This window comes from Engraulis encrasicolus, chromosome 17, assembly GCF_034702125.1.
Source record: "Engraulis encrasicolus isolate BLACKSEA-1 chromosome 17, IST_EnEncr_1.0, whole genome shotgun sequence".
NCBI classification, from domain to species: Eukaryota; Metazoa; Chordata; class Actinopteri; order Clupeiformes; family Engraulidae; genus Engraulis; species Engraulis encrasicolus.
This window is the reverse complement of record NC_085873.1, coordinates 25,019,100-25,029,099: the sequence shown is the minus strand read 5'-3', so window position 1 is coordinate 25,029,099 and position 10,000 is coordinate 25,019,100. Positions and strand designations below refer to the sequence as shown.

General features: G+C 46.4%; 1 protein-coding gene across 2 annotated transcripts in view; it reads right to left on the bottom strand.

Moving 5' to 3' along the window:
- Positions 1 to 10,000, bottom strand: part of atp2a1l (ATPase sarcoplasmic/endoplasmic reticulum Ca2+ transporting 1, like) — a 25,580-nt gene that overhangs the window by 5,208 nt on the left and 10,372 nt on the right. For both annotated transcript variants that reach the window (XM_063222031.1, XM_063222032.1), the window contains exons 6-18: positions 9,352 to 9,432; positions 8,986 to 9,071; positions 6,550 to 6,705; positions 5,885 to 6,026; positions 4,508 to 4,674; positions 4,170 to 4,258; positions 3,674 to 3,776; positions 3,413 to 3,544; positions 2,557 to 2,673; positions 1,921 to 2,139; positions 1,425 to 1,536; positions 366 to 592; positions 1 to 76 (exon numbers count right to left, since the gene is read on the bottom strand). The exon at positions 1 to 76 is cut by the window's left edge and continues 145 nt beyond it. In XM_063222031.1, the coding sequence (XP_063078101.1) occupies positions 1 to 76; positions 366 to 592; positions 1,425 to 1,536; positions 1,921 to 2,139; positions 2,557 to 2,673; positions 3,413 to 3,544; positions 3,674 to 3,776; positions 4,170 to 4,258; positions 4,508 to 4,674; positions 5,885 to 6,026; positions 6,550 to 6,705; positions 8,986 to 9,071; positions 9,352 to 9,432 (1,707 nt within the window). The remainder of the gene's footprint in view (positions 77 to 365; positions 593 to 1,424; positions 1,537 to 1,920; positions 2,140 to 2,556; positions 2,674 to 3,412; positions 3,545 to 3,673; positions 3,777 to 4,169; positions 4,259 to 4,507; positions 4,675 to 5,884; positions 6,027 to 6,549; positions 6,706 to 8,985; positions 9,072 to 9,351; positions 9,433 to 10,000) is intronic.

The following is a 10,000-nucleotide window of genomic DNA, read 5'->3' as shown; positions in this document are numbered from 1 at the left end:
CGGCAGTGCCAGAGCCCATGGCGATGCCAATCTCCGCCTTCTTCAGGGCGGGGGCATCGTTCACACCATCACCGGTCTGGACACAGAGAGAGAGAGGGAGAAAGAGAGAGAGAGAGAGAGAGGGAGAAAGAGAGAGAGAGAGAGAGAGAGAGAGAGAGAGAGAGAGAGAGAGAATTAATACAAAGGTCTGATGAACCTCACATACAGCATATACACACACCTCCTTCATTAAGCTTGTCATAGGTCTGAAATGCACACAGACACACGGACACATTGTCAACAACGTCTGACTGAGTGCATGTGTTTTACATGCGTGTGTCTCCGTATTATCCGTAATATCTACGTTTTATCCTCCGCATCCTCACCATGGCAGTAATCTCATCGAATCCCTGGAGGAACTCAACGATCTTGGACTTGTGGGCGGGCTCGACGCGGGCGTAGCAGCGAGCCTTCTGGACAGCCTTGGCCTGGAGCTCGTGGGAGCCCAGGTCGTCGAACTCGCGGCCAGTGTAGGCCTTGCCGGTCACATCCTCATCCTCAGTGAAGATTCCAATACGGCGGCAGATGGCCACGGCGGTACCCTTGTTGTCACCTGAAGGGATGAGCAGGGGACACATTACATTACATCACATTAACACTTACACTTGTATCCAAAGCAACTTACACTTATTTTAGGTTCAGGGTATTGGTTACAGGCCCTGGAGCAGTGTGGGGTTAGGTGCCTTGCTCAAGGGCACTTCAGCCATGGATGAAGGTGCTGGTAAGGGTGGGATTTGAACCTGCAACCCTCTGATCTAAAGGCCAGTGCTCTAACCACTGAGCCATGGCTGCCCACACGAGTGAGATAATAGGTGAGTGACACAAGTAACGGTATTGGTGAGAGATAGGCATTTGGGGAACAAACGAATGACATTGTCGTGGAGAGAAAGTGATATTGTTATTGACTAGGGCTGTAACAATATTGGATCGAACCGAGAAATCATGATACTCAGAGTCATGATACTGTATCGTGATGTAAGGAGGCAGTACATCCGTGATCCGTGATACACCCTTTCATAGTTTTGTTATCCTTCTGTCCAAAAAACAACCATATGAATTGATGTGATAGTGCTTCCAAGCTTCAAATGAGATACATCTCAGAAACAATATGATGTACTGTATCGAACCGACAGACAGCAGAGAGAGAGAGAGAGAGAGAGAGAGAGAGAGAGAGAGAGAGAGAGAGAGAGAGAGAGAGAGAGAGAGAGAGATGAAGAGGGACAGGGAGGCATACAGAAAAGGATAGAGAGAGTGCAGATATGGATGAAAAGAGAGAGAGGGACGGAGAGAGAGAGAGAGAGAGAGAGAGAGAGAGAGAGAGAGAGAGAGAGAGAGAGAGAGAGAGAGAGAGAGAGAGAGAGAGAAAAGAGGACCAAAGTACTGACCAGTGATCATGACGACGCGAATGCCAGCGCTCCTGCACTCCTCAATGGAGGCCATGACTTCCTTACGGGGGGGATCCAGCATGCCCACGCAGCCAACGAAGGTCAGGTCAGTCTGAGAGTGTGTGTGCGCAGAGAGTGGACGGGCAGAGGGAGGGAGGGATGGAGAGTGAGAGAGACAGAGAAAGAGAGAGAGAAACCGAGTTTTAAAACCGGTAAAATGATGGTGCAAAGGTCAATGAAACAACATACAGGTGAATGCAGACCGGGTGGATTTACTCTGTCCACATTCAAAGTCGCCAAACGTGGTGGAGTTAATGTGTGTGTGTGTGTGTGTGTGTGTGTGTGTGTGTGTGTGTGTGTGTGTGTGTGTGTGTGTGTGTGTGTGTGTGTGTGTGTGTGTGTGTGTGTGTGTGTGTGTGCATGTGTGCGTATGTGTGTGTGTGTGCGCGCGCGCGTGTGCATGCGAATATGTGTGTGTGTGTGTGCAGCTCCTCACCTCATAGTCGATAAACTTGGTGGCATCCTCGAGGTTCATCTCCTCAACCTTGAGGGGGGAGTCACGGGTGGCCAGGGCCAGGCAACGCAGGGTGTCGCGGCCGGTACCCCACTCCTTGATCACAGACAAGATGTTGTCCTTGACGGCAGGGGTCAGGGCCACGCGGGTAGTTCCGACGCGCACATAGGCACACCTGTCAATCACGCCCTCTGGGGCACCCTGTTGGTCAAGAAGAGAGAGGAGAGGAGAGCGACAGGATGCTTGGTTAGTGGGGCGGGGGTAACTCATAGGTGCACTTGTCAATCACGCCCTCGTCAATCACGCACTTGTCAATCACGCATAGAAAAAAAAGAGGAGAGTTGAAGGAGAGTTGAGAAAAGAGCTGAAATGAGAGGAAAAGAGAGCAGAGAGACTAGGGTATAAATAAATATCTATTACAAAAAAAAGAAAGGGGAGAGGAGCAGTCGTTTGATGAATGAGACATAAGTGAGAGGAAGGGAGAAAGAGGCACAAGAAAAGAGAGAGATGGAATAGGAGACTAAGACAGAAGCGAAAAAGGAAGAGACACAGAGAGAGAGAGAGAGAGAGAGGAGTGAGAGAAAGAGAGAGTAAAACAGGAAGGGAGAAGTACCGTACCTTGACGAACTGCTTGGCTCCACCGTCTCCCTTGGCGGGGGTGCAGTAGACAGACATGGACTTCCTGTCGCGGGAGAATTCCAGGGTGAAGTTCTTCTTCATCAGCTGCTTGACAACCTGTTAGCAGACGGAGACACCGGTGTTAGGCATTCTGGGGTGCATTTATGGAAAGCGTAGCTGTTAGCAGTTAGCAACTTCGGTGGATGTCAATGGGAGTACGGTAGCTAACATGGCAGAAACGCACCCCTGTGCTTCACAGAGGCGTGCAAAGAACTTAGGCGGGCAGGGGAGACAGGCGTTACGGTAGGGACACATACACACGAATTTGGCCAAGCGAAGTGAACCTCGCCATTCATTCCTATGAGGGAGGCGAAGGTAAACAAACAGGAGCGAAGCGAAATTATTTGACCAAGTTTAATATTGTGCAAATTAGGAGTGGAATTTCGCCTGCGGGGGCCAATCAAATGCACAACATAAATGTTTCGTCTGATTTGATTGGCCGCGATGACCTGATGAATGTGGCCTCTCTTCGCTTTGCTCGTTTTGCCTGCATGTGTCCCTAATGTAGCATTAGGCATACTGTTACAGGGCCGTGCAAAGAACTGATCAAAAGGGGGGCATGTAAAAAATCCAAACAACACGGCAACTGTTTTTTAAAGCATATATTTCATTACATCCTGACAGATCAGACATCCTTTTAATTCTGAAAGCCCCAATAGCACTCTTTCTTTGCACAGGCCTGGTTCTTTAGGGGCACAGATGGTTTTGTTTGCTAAATATATTCTGACAATAATAATAATAATAATAATAATAATAATAATAATGATAATAATGATAATAATAAATGTGTACTCACTCCACAGCAAGCGTTGGCCCTGTCAATCTGGGACAGGCCGCCGACGGCGGTGTTGAACACGTTCATCTTCTCAACCAGGCAGCACAGGGCAGTCTCGGTGGCCTCACCAACCTTCTCATAGATGCCCTTGGACTGCACAGCACAAGCACCGGGAAACAAAGGGTTAAGCCACCAGTGAGTGAATGAGTGTGTCTGTATCTCAGAGGTTTCCTAATGTGTGTGTTTGTGTGTTTGTGGGGGGTGGGTGGGGAGTGGACGCACCTCGTTGTAATCCAGAGAGGAGTCGTTGCACAGAGCGCAGATGGTAGCCAGCTCAACCAGGCCATCGTGGGAACCGCACTTGACCTTGGCACCGTTCTGGGTACTGTACACACACACACACACACACACACACACACACACACACACACACACACACACACACACACACACACACACACACACACACACACACACACACACAATGGAGGTCAGTATTGACAGTAATGAAGACAACATATATATGAAGAGTTTCAAGGCAAAACGGTGTATATCCATTTTGCAGAATTTGGGGAAATTGGCATTTCTGTATTGGGCATTCCATTGCATTGCATTGCATTGCAAAATGCATTTCATATAGCCTAGGTTTCAAAACTACGTTCTCAAAATATTTGAATAGCAAATGTGTTGTGAGTGAGTGTGTGTGAGTGTGTGTATGTGTGTGTGTGTGTGTGTGTGTGGGTGAGTGTGTGTGTCAGTGTGAGTTTGTTGTACTTACACTTCGCCCTCGGGGGTGTACTTGGAGCCAGAGATGTCGAACTTGCTCAGGGAAACGTGGTCGCCGTCAACGCTATCGATGATGAACATCTACCGGGGAAGGCAAAAAACAGATAAGTATAAAATACAGTATCCATACACACACACACACACACACACACACACACACACACACACACACACACACACACACACACACACACACACACACACACACACACACACACACACACACACACACACACACACACACACACACACACACACACACACACACACACACACCCACCCACACACGCACACACCCACACTCTCAAACCCATCTGGTGGAGACCTTACCTTGGTGACACACATCTGGTTGGTGGTCAGGGTGCCGGTCTTGTCAGAGCAGATGACGGAGGTGCAGCCCAGGGTCTCCACGGAGGGCAGGGAGCGGACGATGGCGTTCTTCTTGGCCATACGGCGGGTACCCAGAGCCAGGCAGGTGGTGATGACGGCAGGCAGACCTGGGCACAGGAAGAAGAGAGAGAGGGGGGGGTGTAGAGAGAAGGAGAGAGAGAGAGAGAGAGAGAGAGAGAGAGAGAGAGAGAGAGAGAGAGAGAGAGAGAGAGAGAGAGGGGGGGGGTAGAGAGAGAGAGGGAGAGAGAGAAAGAGCGAAAGAGAGATAGAGAGGGGAGAGAGAGAGAGAGAGAGAGAGAGAGAGAGAGAGAGAGAAGGGGGGGTAGAGAGAAGGAGGGAGAGAGAGAGGGACAGAGAGAGAGAGATAGAGAGAGAGAGAGAGAGAGAGAGAGAGAGAGAGAGAGAGAGAGAAGGGGGGGGTAGAGAAAGAAGGAGGCACAGGAAGAAGAGAGAGAGAGAGAGAGAGAGAGAGAGAGAGAGAAGGGGGGGTAGAGAGAGAGAGGGAGAGGGAGAGAGAGAGAGAGAGAGAGAGAGAGAGAGAGAGAGAGAGAGAGAGAGAGAGAGAGAGAGAGAGAGAGAGAAGGGGGGGTAGAGAGAAGGAGGGAGAGAGAGAGAGAGAGAGAGAGAGAGAGAAGGGGGGGTAGAGAAAGAAGGAGGCACAGGAAGAAGAGAGAGAGAGAGAGAGAGAGAGAGAGAGAGAGAGAGAGAGAAGGGGGTAGAGAGAGAAGGAGGGAGAGAGAGAGGGGGGGGGAGGAGGGAGGGATAGAGAAAGGAGAGAGATTGTTTAGAGATGTACTTCAGATGGAGTCACCTCATCTAGCTTCGAACTCAGGTCTCCAGGGAATCACATGTGCACGCTGAACAGTGTTCAAAAGAGCTAGGCATGTCTGCACGAGCACAGAGGTGTCAATCCCGGCATTAGAAAGTAAAAGCCCAGTCACAAATGTGATCCTCCGAATCAGCTGATCGTGATGAGTAATCAACACAAGTAAATAATAATAATACAGTACTTTCGTTTCATATAGCGCCTTTCAAAACACCCAAGGTCGCTTCACAAGGTATCGTGAAGGAAAGTGTGAGTGTGTGTGCGTGTCAGTGCGTCAGAGCGTGTGTGTGAGTGCGAGTGTGAGTTGTGGAACAGCCATAAGTCTCCAGGAAGAGATGTGTCTTAAGGTGTTTAAACATGGCCAGTGAAGTAGACCACTTCACTCAGTGAAGTCACCTGTGTGTGTGTGCGCGCGTGTGTGTGTGTAATGTAATGTAATGTGTGCGTGCATGCGTGTGTGTCTCTGTGTGCCTGTAAGTGTGTTCCCTCACCCTCAGGGATGGCGGCCACAGCCAGGGCAACGGCGATCTTGAAGTAGTAGACGGCACCGCGGATCCAGGAGCCTCCGTGGATGGGGTCGTTGAAGTGGCCAATGTTGATGGCCCAGACAGCAATGCAGATAAGAGTGATAACCTGGGAGGGACAAACAGACAGAGGAGATCGGACCATTAGACGGTGTGTCTGTGTCAGGGGTCTACCAGTCACTCGCCGTTTTTACCAGTCGACTCATTTAATAATAACAATAGTAGTCGAAATCAGTTCATTATTATAAGTAGTAAAACTATTATTATTGGAATTATTATTAAGATTATATATCTAAATGTCGACATGGTTGACCATGTCCTCAACACCAGAAAGGAGGACTTATTACAGGGTTGGGGGTCTGGGGATCTTCCCCCAGAAGTTTTTGAATTTTTAGATCCAATTCTATGCATTCTAATCAATTTTAGGGTGAAGAATGGCAAATGCCATTGGACAAAAAAAATCGCTTGGACATAGATCGAGTGGTGAAAGTTTTCACCTGGTGGGTTGAAAAATTTACCAGTCACCGCTGAAATTTGTGTGTGTGTGTGTGTGTGTGTGTGTGTTTGTATATATGTGTGTGTGTGTGTGTGAGACAGTGTGTGTGTGTGTGTGTGTGTCTTTCTTTGCCCACCTTGGAGAGCTGCTCGCCGAACTCATCCAGCTTCGCCTGCAGGGGGGTCTTCTCCTGTTCAGTGGCGGCCATCTGGTCACGGATCTTACCAATCTCAGTGGAGACGCTGGTGGCGGTGCAGATGCCAATGGCTTTGCCAGCGGCGATATTGGTACCCTAAATCACCAGAAAACAAGAAAAATAATGCAGAGAAAGACTTGATTAGGGTTCGTGACAATGGCTTTGGGACTTTGTGACAATGGCTTTGCCAGCAGCTATGTTGGCGCACCTAAAAACAATGCAGCAGGGAGAGAGACTTGTTCGGCTAAGACTACGATGGTGGCTTTGCCAAAAGCGATGTTGGTACCCTGGTGAGCAGAGATGGCGAGCGAAAGACTTTGGTGCTGACTTGGACTTGGACTTTTCTTTTTTTGTTTGTGTTGTGTTTTCTGTTTGTTATTCGTTTCTTTTTCTTTTTTTCAAATATTGCAGGTACAGACAGATGTTTCGGCTGCTAGAGCCAATGTTTGAAAAATAAAAAAAAAACAAATAAGAAAGACTGAAAAAACTGAGTGCAATCTACAAAGCGGATTCCAAAAAAGTTGGGACACGTGGTATTTTGTGAATAAAATCAAAATGCTGGCATTTTCAAAACATTCAATATGTTAATAAGGTAGAGCATTGTGTACAGACAACATATCAGTTGTTAAAGCCAAGCAGAATTATTTTTTGGGGTAATAATGTGATCATTTAAAATTTCACCCTCGCAACAAATTCCAAAAAAGTTGGGACAGGGCCAGTAAAATGCTTTTTATGTTGGATAAGACTAAACACAATACAAGGGAGGAGACTTAACATTTAAATACTTTGACTGATGGCATGATTTTATTTTAAAAAAATAGATATTTTGATGTGCGAGACATGATTTCAGCAGCTCAACTGATAGGTGTGTTCTTCGACTTGTTTACCTTCTTGTTATGCTTATGTGGTATATCCTGACTGCAAGAAAACAATTTTGTCACCTGTTTACTCTTATGATGGAACCACACTGTTGGAACATAGTAGAGATTGAAGTTTGCCATCATTATGGGGCAATAGCTAAAGGCTGTGCTCCAAAATATAATGCCTTGGTAGCTATGTATGCTGTTTAAAGTCTGAATATATCATTCCGCCCTCATTTTAATGCTCTACATGAGTAAGAAGACCATAACCAAGGCATCTATGCACCCCTTTACCATCATATATGCTGTCTTTCAGACTGACCACTAAATCAAGCCGAAGTATTCATTTTCTTCATAACCTGGAGGGTGCATGACTCCATGATTTTAAAAAAGAATGAAATATTTTCCATCCTGTAATCAGGACAGTTTCATGTGTCTCCTAGGTCCATCTAGAATGAGCTTTGCCACTTGCAACACTGTTTAATGTCTGCATCATGTGCCTTAATCAAGTGTTGTGTTTATGGTCATTTTTTCAACAGCTATCATTGTTGGAGTGTCATAGTTTGTTTATTGCTGATGGGTATGTCATGATCTCATAACTCGTGCAATGATTTCACAGAACTCTACATTACAGAAATAAGCCTTATATGCCTGCAATTTTGATAATTGAGTCTTTCTGTGTAATAGATCAGTAATTAGTCCCTCAAAATCTTCGCTACTGAGTGCCACAGCCTCTCTGTGATGGTATTTTATTTGTGCATTGATGTTGGCAGTCAATATAGTTCCTTTCAAAATATTCCTCCTTGTGTTATTTTTAGAATTATCCAACTATTACAACATTTTTTGGTCCTGTCCCAACTTTTTTGAGATTTGTTGCATGGGTCAAATTTTAAATGACCACATATTTCCCTCAAAACAATGCTTTTGCCTCATTTTAACTGTTCCTATGTTGACCTTGTGCCATTGTGCATCTTATGAATGGATTGAATGTTTTGAAAATGCCAGCATTTTTATTTTATTCACAAAATACCAAGTGTCCCAACTTTTTTGGAATCCGCTTGTATTTCCTAACTACTTGATTACTCCAGAGACGCACCCACAAGACGGAAGAGCGTGGTGTGTGGAAGTTCACTTTTATGTATGTGCCTTATCTACCAGAGAAGTGTGAAAAGAGAATGAATGCATGTTCTTGAATGAAGACATGTATGTATGTATGGATGGATGGATGGAGGGATGGCTGGATCTATGAATGTATAAAATGATGGAGTGACAAAGGCACTATTCAAAGAGACAAGCATGAATAACTTGCACATTTCAGATAGATATTTAGATGGATGGGTGCATGGATGGATGGATGGATATGTGAAATGATGAAGAGAGATAGAGACAGTACTCATGGAGAACAGCATGAATGACAGACTACACGTACAAGTAACTGATGGATATATAGATGGATGGATGTACACGTATGCATGGATATGTAACATGACAGGGAGATAGAGAGGACGCTACTCACGGAGAACAGCATGTTCTTCTTGTCCTGGTTGACGGCTCTGGGGTCGGGCACGGCATCGGTGTGCTTGATCACACTCACGGACTCACCTGAGGAGGACATGGGACCGCAGCAGAGGTGAGCAATGGATACACATACAGTACAAACAACACACACACACAGTCACACCACACGAACACACACACACACGCACACACGAACACACACGCACACACGCGCACGCACACACACACACACACACATAAACACACACACACACACACGCACACACGCGCGCGCACGCACACACACACACACACACACACACACACACACACACACACACACACACACACACACACACACACACGTTTTGGCCACTACACGTACCAGTGAGGATGGACTGGTCAACACGGAGGGTGGTGGACTTGATGGAGATGATCCTGATGTCAGCGGGGACTTTGTCACCAACTTTGGGGAGAATAGGGAAGGCAAGACAGAGTGTGTGTGTGTGTGTGTGTGTGTGTGTGTGTGTGTGTGTGTGTGTGTGTGTGTGTGTGTGTGTGTGTGTGTGTGTGTGTGTGTGTGTGTGTGTGTGTGTGTGTGTGTGTGGTTATGGGGAGCGGGGCAGAGGGGGGGTAGAGAGAAGAGAAGAGAGGTGCATTTAGTTAGAGAGGGTTGTTTATAGCACGCCAAGGACAGTCTGTCAGGCACCAGGAAAATGCCTTTTAGTACAAAGCATCACACTAGGCTTCTTGCAATATGACATATAAAATCTAAACAAATATATATAAAATCAATCTACTGTTCTGAGTCTTGTGTTGAGTAACACAATATCGTATTTACTCATTCACTCAATGTTACTACATGTCACTTGATTTGCCGGAGTAAACACCGAGGCGAAACATAACAATGTAATGCGGGAGCGAATACTGTGCAGTGCAAGTCATGCTACAGTTAGCCTACATGAAGAAACACTGTTAGCAAGTAACTGTAATAAATGGTGTACGTACTGTAAAATACATCTAAATAGGCCTAC